We start from the raw sequence: 12,963 nt of genomic DNA, 5'->3' as shown, positions 1-12,963 counted from the left end.
TCCCACTCCGCTCCCAGCTATTTACTCGCGCTCTTGCATAGCTAACGAGCTGTAGATGTCCGAGGAAGTCAAAAACGCAAGCACCGATGTCCCTCGCTCCATGCTGCTCAGCCTCGTTATAAACGGCACGCTGGCCCTCGGCATGCTCTTCGCCGTGCTCTTCAGCGCCCAGGATATCTCGCAGTTGCTGTCTGATGAAAGCGCTCAAACAGCTCCTTTTCTGCGCATATTCCACCAAGCGGTTGGCTCGAAAGCGGGTGCCACCGTCATGGTTGCCATCATCGTGTTGCTCGAGTTCTGCAGCGCAATGGGCTGTCTTGCTGCTGCCTCGCGCATGACATGGTCGTTTGCACGCGATCGGGGTCTTCCTTTTTCGCGGGCCCTCAGCATGGTATGTTCTTTATCACTCGAGTCCAAACCTAAAAAGCACAAGGATAGCTCACAAACCCCCGCAGATCGACAAACGCAGCACCATCCCCGTCATGTCCATCCTAGCCGTAACCCTCTTCGCGGCACTCCTGGCTCTCATCAACATCGGCAGCAGCGCCGCCTTCAACGGCACGCTCTCGCTCGTCCTCGAAGGCTTCTACCTATCCTACCTGCTCGCCATCGGCCTCCTATTCTGGCGCCGTATCCGCGGCGACCTCGATGCATCCTCCTCCTCCTCATCATCCTCATCATCCCCCTTTCCCAGCCTCCACCACGAACATTTCCACCGTCACGCCGACGCCGAGACAAGGATATCCTGGGGACCCTGGCGCCTCAATGCTGCTCTGGGCGTTGCTAACAATGCAATTGCCATTTGCTATCTGCTCGTCATCATCTTCTTTAGCTTCTGGCCCATCCAGACGAATCCAGGGGTTGCGGGGATGAACTGGGCGGGCGTAGTCACGGGCGCCGTGGCGCTGTTCAGTGTGTTGTATTACTGGGTGTTTGCAAAGAGGACGTATACGGGGCCTGTGGTTGAGGTGGAGCCGCTGGGTTGATGGGGGGGGGGGGGAATGAATGGGCGTAAGTAGGGGAAATACTTGGGGGAAACGCGGGAGAAGCAGAAAGAACGTATTTGAAATGGCAATATGGATAACCCGTTATCAAAGAGTGTCGGAGTTTTTTTTTCTTGTATAGGTTTTTCAGGTCCTGATTGTTGGTGTGGGCGAAAATGTAACATGAAAGTTAGACTGGAGTATTTATGTCAAGTGTATATGCGTTAGTGACATAGAAATATGTGTTTGGATTGCACTTAACGACCCTACTTGAATCCTCCCGTGGAGCATGAGGATGGGCCAAGTCCAGGGGTCACAGCAGTAACATGGAGATGAGTATGCTAGTTTGACTGTTTCACTCGCGCGCTCAATTCATGCATCCAGTGAAAACTTGACAAGAATCGTTGCATAATTCATCCATATCGTATTCTTCGTAGAATTCTCGTTATCATACAGAAAGTTCGTCTTTGCTTGTCCTTGGACATGTACCAAAGATTGGGTATGATCTTTGCCTGTATAAATTGCGCCTCCCGAAAGCCCCAAGATGAAGAAAAAGAGAAGGAGAAATAAAGGAAATACATATAGAATGCAAAAGAGATAGAATAATGGAAAGTCCAGCCGTAGAAAGTGAAAGATAAAAAGAATCATAGGCGCTCGTCCCATCAAGTCGACAATGGCGCAGCTTGACAAAACCAGCAGTAAGCCCTCCAGTTCCAGGGAGAAGCAATTCAAGACAGCGCACCCATAGCTAAGGCTACGATTTTGGGGTTGGGTCGATCCTTGCGGACTACTATAACCATGGAATCAACGAGTCGTTCTAATGGGCCGAGCGAACAAGGGCTAACCTACCCTTTCGGTCTCTGTCAACGCGCATCACTTCTCGTTTGGGGTGGCGTTCAATAAACTCATATTCGCGTTCGCCTTCTCGCTCATACTTGAGCATGCGGCGTTCTTCCTCGAGGGAGCGGATTTCGTCACGAATCTCCCGCTCAGTGCGACGATCGTCACGGCGGACAAGTGTGCGATGTTCCGGGAGGAAAGCAGTGGCCGGACCATGGATAGAGGCAGAACGGTCAATTTCGACGACGCGCTCGTGTTCATGAACTGACGGAGATGGCGCACGCTCCGACGGGACGTAGACGGTTGGTGCGTGGTGAGATGGCGGCGGCTGAGCGTAGATTACCTGTGGGGGAGGCTGCGCATATACCACTTGTGGGGGTGGAGGCGGTGCGTGCACAGAGGCTGGTGGAGGAACCTCAACGACTGGTGGTGGTGGTGGTGGCGGTGCGACGGATGCCGGTGGCGCAACTGATGGTGGCGGGGCAACAGACGCTGGTCGTGGAGGCTCCTCGTGGGTCTCCTCGTAGACGTAGGTGATTTTCTCTGTTGCTGGTTAGACGAGACTTGTAACAGCTTCGAGAATGCATACCTTCTTTGTACGACTCGCTGACCTTGATGATTTCATCAATGTGGTCCTTCTCGAGTGCTCGAGTAACGATGATGAAGTCGTCCTAGGGTAATTAGCAATGGTCTTACTGGGGCAGCGGATGGCATACCTCTTCTTCATATGGATAGCCGAGATCAATGACAGCTTGCTTCCTGACCAGGCGCTTGGGGAGTCTTGTCTTGCCCTTCTTGCCCCAGGTTGCTCGAGAAGGCTGGATTTCCTCAAAGCTAGAAATGGAGGAGCTACGTGTTGACCTCGCGGCTCTGCTCTTGCTTCTTCGCACCCTGCTCTTTTCACGGTGGACTTCCACTTCGCGGTAGTCCTCGCGTTCGTGACCCCTTCCGCTACGTTCATCGTATTTGATCTCCTCAAAGTCCTCATCGTCAAGGAAACGGCGAGGAGGTGATCGGCGCTCGCGAATGGGAAGCGGGATGGGGACATTGGCTGGCGGGCGGTACTCGTGGGTTTCGTACCTCTCGATCCTCTCGACATCGCCATATCGGGGCATGGCCCGGCGATCGAAGGTATCCAGGGACGATTGGCGGCGAACGTACTGGGGGCGAGGCGGCTTGGGCGGGCGAGCCTGGCGCCGCTCGTTGATGTCAATGTCGATATCGATGTCCCTGTCAATCACAGATCGACGACGGTAGGGGGCAAGAGCCTGGTTGGCAATCTCGGATGGTGTTGGCTCATGGAACAGTTCGGTGGGGGCTCTCCGCGGGGGGCGGTCGTAGCGATCGTTCTCGTAGAAGCGCTCTCTTTCCACGACAGCGGGGCCACGACGAGTGCGGTCTTCGTGAATGTCAACGTCGCGGTGGCCTCCAGGGAAGCGTTCGTGCTCTTGGAAGCGAAAGTGCTCCTTTTCATCGGGGCGGCCACGAACACTACCACCGCCACCGCCGGCGGCGTTTCGTCGCATGCGCTCGAACTTCTCGCGGTCCCATCGTTCAGTGGCGCGAGGCGGGTCGTCGAAGCGATCCAGGTTGCCCGTCGATGAGCGGTAGACGGACATGGTGGAGCAGGAGGGCGTGGGTTGTTGGGATGCGAGTGGTGGTGGTGGTGGTGGTGACGATGATGACGATGATGACGATGTATGAGGTGGTGTGGTGTGGTGTGGTGCGGGGCTAGGTATCAGGTGGAGGGGCGGCTGCCAGTAACGAAAGAAGGGACAGACAAGAGCCACAGAGGGCGATGCAGAGGCTGGATGACGGCGCAGGAGGAGAAGGCAGCAGGAATATAAAGGCGGCCGGCCGCAGACGCCCCGGAGAATGGATGGGGTGGGTGTGGGAGGGCGGCGGCAGCTTTAGATGCAGGACGAGCGACGGGCTTCGTCATCGGGGGGGCGGCATGCAGCATGCTGCCCACCCTGCGTCTGCGTGTGCGTCTGGCCGGGCGCTGGGCCGTGCCTCTCTTTGCCATGAATGAGTGGATGAGTGGACGACTGAGGCGTGGCCCCCTGCCCGTGGTTCGGTTTCATGCACACGACTTGGTGTTGGGCGCCTGTCTTGGGCATGTCGGCCGGCGTGCGGGCTTGTTCGCGGCTACATGTCTACATAGTAGTCTGGCAATCTGTCTGCGGCACCACGGCGTCACGGGCCAAATGGAGACAGCGACGTCGTCGTCTTTTGGCCGAGGGCAAGGGCGTGTCCCAGGCCCATCCCGACGCGTCGTGAGTATTCGGCGCGGGCATTGGATGCGAGGACGGGGTGCATGTCGGGTGGGAGCGCCGGTGAAGTTGCAAAAGAGCCCGTGACGTCAGTCTGCGCCAACCTTGGAAGCGCGCGACAGGGGTGCGCCCTCAGCCACAAGACCAACACCACGGCCAATGCACCCTCGCCCACTCGCACACGCCCTGCCATGTGCACCCAACATACGCCCACGCCCACACCTACACCTACAGTCCAGCGTATGCAAACAAGTGGGGGGCGCGTCCGTTTGATGCTCCCGCCCATGGCCGCGCACGCAGCACGCAGCACGCAGCACGCATCCACATCCACATCCACATCCACATCCACATCCACACCCACGTTGGGCTGTCACACCTGCCATGTTCCCGAGCACGCATGCACATGCTCGCGGCAGCAACACCTAGCCCGCCCCAAGTCGGCCAGCTTCACACCATGCCCAATGCACCTGTAGGCCCTTTTGCAACACGCCGAACCCCCGCCGCCGCCGCTTTCGCTGCTGCCCACTTTCATCATGACGAGCCTGGTCCGTAGTCTACATGTGCCGTGCTTTGTACACCTACACTACGCATACATGTCGTCGCCCGCCAGCGCTGCTCATACTCGTAGTCCATCGTGCCCCTCATTTCGCCCCTACCGCCTCCTGGATCTTCTTGCTAACGTACTCGACGTCAAACGGCCGCCCCTTGATGCCCCCCATCACCTTGCCCATGACACTGCCAAACGTCCTCTTGCCCTCCTCCACGCTCTCGACGACGCTCTTGACGAGTGCGTCCACTTCGCTCTCGCTGACGGTGGGTATCTCGTCGGCGTAGCTCTTCAGCACGTCCAGGTGCAGCTGTTCCTTCTCAACCAGATCCTCTCTCTTTGCATTGCGGAACTCGTCAATCGACGCTGACGAAGACTTGATCTGCTTCTGGATCAACGAGTAGAGGGCGCCGTCTGTCGTGATGGGCTTGGCTGTCTTGGAGGCATTGATAATCTCGGCTTGCAGGGCACGAATCGTGTTCAGCGCCGGCTTGTTCTTGGAGCGCATGGCAATTTTGAGGTCGGCGTGCAGGCGAGGCAGCACCACATTCTCCGGCGTCGAAGCGGATGATGCATGGCGGATGCCTGCAAGACGGGCCGGGGCAACAAGCTGCCTCTGCAGCAGCAGTGCAGCACGGAAGACGGACATGATGGCCAGAACGGTATATGTATGCGAATGCGTGTGCGGCAATGGATGGGATGCGAGTTGACAGTGCCCACTTGGACCCGGGAAAGTTTGCGAGCATCAGAAACGCGCTCAGACGCGAACAGCTACTAGCGAATCCCTGTCTTTTGCCAAGCACAACCTTTTGTTGTCGCTCGTCACTTTTGCAGCTTGAACCCGAGCCCCAGCGTCGCGAACCGCTCCAGCCGTCTTTCTTAATCTTTTCTCCTGCGCGTCTCATTGCCATTCCATCTCCCCGGTAATCGCGCGCAGCTCATGTGCACGTCATATCGCCGGCGCGTTTCCCCAGCCTCCACCTGAAGCTCGCCCTGCCCGAGCCGCGACCAGCGCATCCTTTCACCTCCTCTCTCTCTCACACACACACTGCCCATCATGGCCTTCCAGATGGCGCCTGCGACGCCCCAGCGCCCCACCCCCGGCGCCTTTGTAAATACGCCTGCGCCAAACCGACCCACCTTCGCTCGTACGGGTTCCATGTCGCAACCGCCGTCGCAGCAGCAGCAACAGCAGACGCTGCCTGCGCCGCCCGCAGAGAGCCCCATCGATCGCGCCGCGCGGACCATAAACAGCATGCTGGACAGAGACAACCGGTTTCCCGCCCTAGAGGCCTATATTGGACGTGAGTAGCTGGCGCCATTGCAACAGGGCGCGGGACATGCTAACGACAGCGTGCAGAGGGCATCTCGGGCGAATACGAGATACCGAGCGGTCAAGCATGGGCGCCGTTCCAGAAGCTGAAATCCTACAAGCTCCCCGAGGCCGTCTTCGAGCAGGTGGACCACACGCAAATGTCGACGAGCATGGGCTTGTTCGCTGAGATCAATCACGCCTGGGTTGTGGTGGACAACCAGGTCTACCTGTGGGACTACACGCACCCCAACCCCGAGCTCGTCGGCTTTGAGGAGCAACCGAGCAACATTACCTGTGTGAAGCTGGTCAGGCCGCGCGCGGGTGTTTTCGTAGCCTCTATTGAATACCTCCTTGTCGTCGCAACCGTGTCAGACATCTTCTTGATTGCTGTAGAGTGCCAGAGAGGACCCGAGGGTGTTCACGGCATCACAATGTATCGCACTGGCCTCTCTACCTCTGTCAGGAAGATCAACGTGACTGCAATCGCCGGCTCCGACACGACAGGGCGCATCTTCTTTGGCGACGGCCAGACAGAGGACGTATACGAGCTCAACTACCAACAGGAGGACAAGTGGTTCTCGAGCAAGTGCAGCAAGACCAACCATGTTACCACCTCGATCGGCCTGCCCGCACTGCCATTCTACGGAGCGACACGGCAAGCCGGTATCATGCAGATGGCCATTGACGACACCCGGAACGTGCTGTACACGCTCTCTACCAACGGTACCATCAAGGTCTACTATATGCGCGCGCCTAATGTCCTGGAGAGCGCCCTTACCCGAACACGCACACAGATTGAGACCATGTGCGGGCACATTGTACGGCCGACGGGCGTGCTGGACAAGATGCAGATTGTCAGTTTGAGTCCCATCTCGAGCACCGAGGCCGACAACCTGTCGCTCATGGCAATCACATCGTCAGGCTGCAGACTGTATCTGAGCACAACATCCGGCGGACAATGGAGCGCAAACAACACCAGCGCGCCAAGCAGCATGCAATTACGACACATTCGGTTCCCGCCAAACGACGGCCAGCCCTCGCCGCAGAGCAATTCAACCCAAGTACAGCCATACCAAGGAGGCACAGCGGTTGGTTTCGAATCAAGGTGGCTCAGAGAAACTAAACTTGGCATCAGATATCCTCCTGGTGCTTTCTTCTCTTTCGTCCTTCGCTCGCAAAACGACCCCAACCACCACATGTTTGTTTCCGCCCCCCACTCCGGTTTGCTGGGCCAGCGGGAAAGCTCGGAGCCTCCGAGGTACACCGAAACCGGCTTTTTCACAGAACTCGTGGGACGGGTGCAGGATATCGGCCTGGTATCCGAGCCCTTCTCCGCAAGGAACGAACCTCTTGGCTTTGGCAACGAGCTTGCTACCCAGTTTGACAAGCCTCTTTGCGAGTACGCCATCATTACGTCCAATGGCATTGAGACGGTCCGACGCAGGAGACTGGTCGACATTTTCGCTTCCATTGTCAAAAACGGAGGCCCCGAAGGTGCTGAAGCCGATATTCGCAAGCTCGCAAAGCAGTATGGCCTGGCAGAAACTTCGGCTACCGCTTTGGCTGTTGCATGCGGCCAAGGCTCGGATGTTGGCCCCGACTCGAGAATCGCAAAAGTCACGGATCCTGAAGTACTCGATTTTGCTCGCAGAGTGTTTATTGAATTTGGTGGAAAGGCACATTTGACAGAGAGTGCCACTGTAGAAGGCCTGAGCGTTGAAAACGTCCGAGCATCGCCGCGGCATGATGGTATTGCCATGTATGTTGCGCGCATTGTTCGCTCCATCTGGAATACCCCCATCATCACCGAAACAGCCACCCCGGCCGGGCCGGCGCTTACTTCGACACACAAAATATCAAAACTGCAGGAGGTGCAGCGCTGTTTGGCGCAACTACAGGAGTTTCTGGAGTCGAACAAGTCGTTTATTGAAGGCTTGGCTGGCCCAGAGGCATTGGGACGCGCAACATCGCGGCAAGAAGAGGTCGAGCTGCAGGGCGAGAACAGGGCGCTTACCAGCCTGCTGCAAATGGTCAACAACATTGTCGAGGGCATCTCCTTTGTGCTTGTCCTGTTTGAGGAGCGTTTGGAGGACATTTTGGCTCTGCTACCAGACCCCCAACTTCAAGCAAGAGTGCGCCAACTCACCTTCCAGGGCATCTTCTCGGTGAAAGAAGGCAGAGAAATCGCCAGGGAACTAGTCAAGGCCATTGTCAACCGCAACATTACCAAGGGCTCAAATGTCGAGTCAGTCGCCGAGGCCCTTCGGAGAAAGTGTGGCAGTTTCTGTAGCTCAGACGATGTTGTCATCTTCAAGGCACAGGAAAGCCTGAAGAAGGCTGCCGACATGGGTGCAAATGCCGAGCGCGGACGCATCTTGCTCAATGACAGCCTGAGCTTGTTTGAGCAGGTGGCAAAGAGCCTGAGCTACGAGAATTTGGCTGCGACTGTTAACCAATACATCCAGCTCGAATTCTATGCTGGTAAGCTAATTTGGTCTTTGGTTTCGATTGTTCTAACACACTGCAGGTGCCATCAGACTTGCACTCAAAGTCGCCCAGGAATGGGATCGGGGCAACAAAGCTCTCTCCTGGGTCAGGGACGCCCGCGACCATGCTGGCGATGTGAACGACCCGCGCTGTCACTTTTACGAAAAGCGCGCCTCTTGCTACACGCTCGTCTGCAACGTGATCGAGGCTGTCGATTATGCCTACAACACCCAAGGCCCTGTGCCCGATGGTGTCATTTCCCAGGTTACTCGCCGCAAACACGAGGCGTATGACCAAATCAACAATTCAGAAGACGAAGTCTTCCAAAACTACTTGTATGATTGGTACATGGAGAATGGATGGGCTGAGCGATTGCTCGAGATCAACTCGCCGTTTGTAGTCGATTACCTACGGCAAAGTTCAGAGACGAACCTGGCCCATGCGGATCTGCTGTGGCGCTACTATGCGCATTACAACGACTACCTGAGCGCAGCTGAGACACAATACCAGCTCGCAAAAAGCAGTCTCCCTCTGACGCTGGAAAAGAGGATTGAGTATCTGTCGCGGGCCAAGGCAAATGCTTCTACACGAATGACTGGATTTTCCGAAACCGGAGTACGCAACCGGCAATCCAGGCAAGAACTGCTGCGAAACATCAGCGATCACCTCGACATTGCCAACATCCAAGACGACGTGTTGCAGCGAATCAAGGGTGATGAGCGGCTCGTTGGCAAGCGCAGAGAAGACGTCATCGAGCATCTCAATGGTCAAATCCACCCTCTTGACGAGGTAGGTTTATATTCTCTGGTTGAACTACCATCACTGACATCACTAGCTCTACCACGACTACGCCGATCAGGCCGGCTACTATGACATTTGTCTCCTGATCTACCATGCTGCAGACTACCGCAGTGTACCTGACATTCGCTCCACGTGGACCAACCTCATTGACCAGACCCATCGGAACGCTGTCGCTGATCGGCAGGCCGCGCCCTGGGAGATCGTCGCGCTTAAGGTCGAGGATCTCGGTCACCGCACCAACCTGAACGACAACGTCTTCCCTGTCAACATTGTCCTGCAACTGATCCTGCAGTACGATTTGGAGTTCTACGTCCATGACGCCAACTCAGCCAACGCTCAGAACTTGGCGCTCAACTCAAACCTGACGTGGCCGATCGATGTCTTCCTCAAGCTAAATGCGCCATTTGAGAGCCTGGTCGCTACGCTTGAAGCACTGTGGTATGCGCAAGAACCGCCATTCACAGGCCGCAACCGCAAACTGCTTGTCAAGTGGATCATCTACCTCGTCGAGCAGTGGGCTGCCGTCAGCAGGCGGACAGGTGCGCTATTTGGCGGACCTGAGAACGCAATCGGACTCGCTGAGGTCATGCGCATTATTCTTGGTAGCGACGTTCTTGGACGAGACTTGGAGGATCAGTCGTGGGTTCAGCGAGCGCGGGACATCAACGCTGTTGTAGAAGAAGCTGCTCGCTAAACGCCCATGCGACATGCGACGTGTATGGCGTGAAGAGCAGGTGCATTGGGAACGTTGTGAATATGTATGGAAACGATGATTGTGCATTTGGGTTTTTGTCCGTTACCATTCTTGCAGCGCGAGGCGTTGAATAGGGTGTATCATCAGTATAGGAGCTGGCGTCAAAAGCATTATTGTCTTACAAGCACATTTGGCAAGACGCAATAGAAGCCAGCAAGGCCACACAACCACAGCTAGCTTTATTTTTCAAACCAAGATATCGTAATTGGAAAGAAATTGCGTCCTCAACCCTGATTCATTGTATACAGACGGTTGATGAGAGACGGGCGGCATGCCGGACATAAGCAGCCCGCCCCACTCCCTAATCCCCGCCAAACCCGCGCTTCCCCAAAACATTCGTCACCCATCTTCATCCCACACCTGCAGTGCCAACACTTTCTTCCCACGACACGCGCTCCACGTCCATCGCTTTTCCCACCCACCCATGCACAATGTAAAACACCACCGCCTACCCCTTGCACCGCCGCCCTCACCGTCCGAACAACAAACAAACACACCACAAGCGCAAAAACAATGCCCATCTGCATCTCATGCCGCACCCCCGTGCGCACACTGTACACGACATACTCGAAAGCCGACGACCGGGCGCTGGGCAAAGGCGTGCGCCTAACGCAATGTCCGCACTGCAAGAAATTCGCGGACAAATACGTCGAGCACGACTTTGTCATCCTCTTTATTGATCTCGTGCTCATCAAGGCAGAGGTGTATCGCCATTTGCTGTTTAATCGGTTGGAGACGGGCGAGAATCGGTTTGATGTATGTCTGTACTCTCTTTTCTGTCTTCCACACATGAACTGAGTATGTGTGTGGGTAGCTGACTTGAGAATAGCGATCCATTGTCCGCTTGGGTATTTTGTTGCTTCTCTTCGACGTGTACCTTACGTGGGCGCGCATCGAGAAGATTCCGCTGCCGGAGACCTCGCCGTACTACCTGTTGCTGGCGGCGGCGACGTCGTCGTCGCATAACACATCATCTGCGAGTCCGCTGGTCGCGCCACCAAATAGCATCACGAACGCTGCCGTGCTCCAGGCGTATTCGCTCGGGCTGCAGTATCTGTTTTTCCTCGGCCTCGTCCTCGTGTCAACGCTGGCATTCCACCTACCCATCCGCCTGCTGTGCGCATATAACCCGGAGCGCCTAACCACTGCGGTCAAGACGCTGTGGCAGAGATGCATAGCGTATTTCCCCAACCCGACGCCTCTGTCGACAGCACTGCTCGTCTCGTCGTGCACGAAATTGTTTCCAATCTTGCTCATCATCTGGGATTACGATTTACCCAGCTCCGCAACCGCGGTGAGTTGGGCTGTCATTGTGAATAACATTGCTGCCCTCGAGATCCTCATGGACTGTGGCTATGTCCGCGCGGGCATCTTGGTCGCTGTCGGTGCGGGAATCAGGACGCTGGTCGGGTGGGCGATATTGCGCGCGGCGGGGCTCGGAACAGGATGGGAAGGCTACTTGAGTGAGTGGACGGTGGCTAGCACGCTTTGGGGTTTGGCGGGCAACGTGACTAGTGGTCCTCCGTGACATGGACGTGTGTGTGTGTGTGTGTGTGTGGGTGCATTCTCAAGCATAATATGATACCCCCATTTGATATTCGTACAAGCCTAAAGAAGGAAAGATAAGAAAAAACGAAGATCCGTTAATGCGCCTAACCAGATATACAATTGCGCGTGCAAGATTTCGACACATGGTCAACATGACTGTTTCCGTATTCAGCTCTCTTTCTAGGCACAGTCCAGTCTCCCTCGGCAAAAAGAGAATTCCTTCACGTATGGCGGGCGCATTCCCTCTCTCTCTCTCAGCGTACGCCGATAACCTTGTTATCTGCCCTGCCTTTCAGCCTGTCTTCCCCCCCCCTCCGAGCACCCTTGTTTCTCAGTACTACTGCTCCTACTCACACTCTAACATGCGCCAAGCGACCAACCAAAAAATAAACACATACTAGCGACCGCCGTTGTATTCTGGTCGCAGGTCGTTTCGGACGGGCGAAATGAGGGGATGAAGTTGTGCCAGAAAAGTAATAGCCCACATGATGTACATGGCCGCAGCAGAAAGCACGAGAGTAGATCGCCAAACCCTATATTCCGGAAGCAAAAAAAGTTAGCCAAGATGTGTTGTTGTTCCCCTTGTTTCCTTAACGCTCGCTGTGTGGCTGATGATGATGATGATGGTGGTGGTGGTGGTGGTGGTAGTGATGGTAGTGGTGTTGTTGTTGTTGCTGCTGCTGCTGCCCTGTCTGTGTCACGTCCGTTTCTCGGGGGCGTCGTACGGCTCGTCGGTATCGTGATGGGCAAAGTGTACGCGCTTCGCACCACCGCCGGCGGCGCTACTATTACTACTGCTGCTACTACTGCTACTACTATTGCCATGTTCCCCGGGGGCGACAGCGCAGGCATCGAGGGCGTCGGACGAGGACCGGACACGCAGACAGGGTTTGGAAGGCGGAGATGCCGTCTTTGACGAGGGAATGGTGCGGTGGTAAACGTACGTCTGGTTTTCGCCTTTTGGCGCTAGGACCCAGGATGCGGCACAGAAGATTGCGACGACGATGAGGCCGATGATGGGGGCCCAGCTGCGTGTGTTAGTCTTTTCTTTTCTTTCTTTCTTCCGGGGTTTGCGCTCTGCAAAGAAGGGGAGTCGCTGGGTTATATATACCCGTTCGCCATTGTGCTGGTCTGCTGCGTGTTGTTATTGTTGCTGCTGATGCGCGAGGCTGGTGGTTGGTTTGGTCGTGTGGGTTTCGGGGAGCGACGCGTCGGTGGGTGTTTGGTGCGAAAGCTGCGGCGAGAGGTTGGTTTGGGGGGGTTGGCTGCGACAACGAGCTCGAGGCGTGGATGAGGGCTTCGGTGTGGAGTCGTGAGCTTGGGGAGCTACGATGACGCCGGCTGGCCAGGGCCATGGGAGGGCTTGGCACACTAGCTGTCTTGGTGCACGTGCATATCAAGGTGAGGGTTGTGTT

The 12,963-nt window shown here is 56.0% G+C and overlaps 6 protein-coding genes across 6 annotated transcripts; 3 read left to right on the top strand and 3 right to left on the bottom strand.

The window, feature by feature from the left end:
- Positions 1-55: 55 nt before the first annotated feature.
- SETTUDRAFT_21180 (uncharacterized protein) lies at positions 56-986 on the top strand (the record flags this gene model as incomplete). Its single annotated transcript, XM_008029798.1, has 2 exons — positions 56-391; positions 456-986. 2 exons carry the CDS (start codon positions 56-58, stop codon positions 984-986), a joined length of 867 nt encoding a protein of 288 aa, XP_008027989.1.
- A 403-nt stretch (positions 987-1,389) lies between these two features.
- SETTUDRAFT_164243 (uncharacterized protein) lies at positions 1,390-3,606 on the bottom strand. The gene is made up of 3 exons (XM_008030122.1): positions 2,540-3,606; positions 2,413-2,494; positions 1,390-2,366 (listed from the first exon to the last, which is right to left on the bottom strand). The coding sequence occupies exons 1-3, from the start codon at positions 3,440-3,442 to the stop codon at positions 1,801-1,803; spliced, it is 1,551 nt and encodes a 516-aa protein (XP_008028313.1). The 5' UTR covers positions 3,443-3,606; the 3' UTR covers positions 1,390-1,800.
- A 723-nt stretch (positions 3,607-4,329) lies between these two features.
- SETTUDRAFT_164242 (uncharacterized protein) lies at positions 4,330-5,323 on the bottom strand. The gene has a single exon (XM_008030121.1). It carries the CDS (start codon positions 5,290-5,292, stop codon positions 4,738-4,740), a length of 555 nt encoding a protein of 184 aa, XP_008028312.1. The 5' UTR covers positions 5,293-5,323; the 3' UTR covers positions 4,330-4,737.
- Positions 5,324-5,686: 363 nt separating this feature from the next.
- On the top strand, positions 5,687-10,163 carry SETTUDRAFT_164241 (uncharacterized protein). Its single transcript, XM_008030120.1, has 4 exons — positions 5,687-5,947; positions 6,004-8,439; positions 8,486-9,234; positions 9,281-10,163. The coding sequence occupies exons 1-4, from the start codon at positions 5,701-5,703 to the stop codon at positions 9,938-9,940; spliced, it is 4,092 nt and encodes a 1,363-aa protein (XP_008028311.1). The 5' UTR covers positions 5,687-5,700; the 3' UTR covers positions 9,941-10,163.
- Positions 10,164-10,513: 350 nt separating this feature from the next.
- SETTUDRAFT_180020 (uncharacterized protein) lies at positions 10,514-11,528 on the top strand (the record flags this gene model as incomplete). Its single annotated transcript, XM_008030119.1, has 2 exons — positions 10,514-10,756; positions 10,830-11,528. 2 exons carry the CDS (start codon positions 10,514-10,516, stop codon positions 11,526-11,528), a joined length of 942 nt encoding a protein of 313 aa, XP_008028310.1.
- A 32-nt stretch (positions 11,529-11,560) lies between these two features.
- SETTUDRAFT_164240 (uncharacterized protein) lies at positions 11,561-12,837 on the bottom strand. Its single transcript, XM_008030118.1, has 3 exons — positions 12,660-12,837; positions 12,493-12,576; positions 11,561-12,081 (listed from the first exon to the last, which is right to left on the bottom strand). The coding sequence occupies exons 1-3, from the start codon at positions 12,668-12,670 to the stop codon at positions 11,946-11,948; spliced, it is 231 nt and encodes a 76-aa protein (XP_008028309.1). The 5' UTR covers positions 12,671-12,837; the 3' UTR covers positions 11,561-11,945.
- Between the last annotated feature and the right edge of the window lie 126 nt (positions 12,838-12,963).

Source organism: Exserohilum turcica (genome assembly GCF_000359705.1).
Source record: "Exserohilum turcica Et28A unplaced genomic scaffold SETTUscaffold_4, whole genome shotgun sequence".
Lineage (NCBI taxonomy): Eukaryota > Fungi > Ascomycota > Dothideomycetes > Pleosporales > Pleosporaceae > Exserohilum > Exserohilum turcicum.
This window is presented reverse-complemented; position numbering and strand designations above follow the sequence as displayed.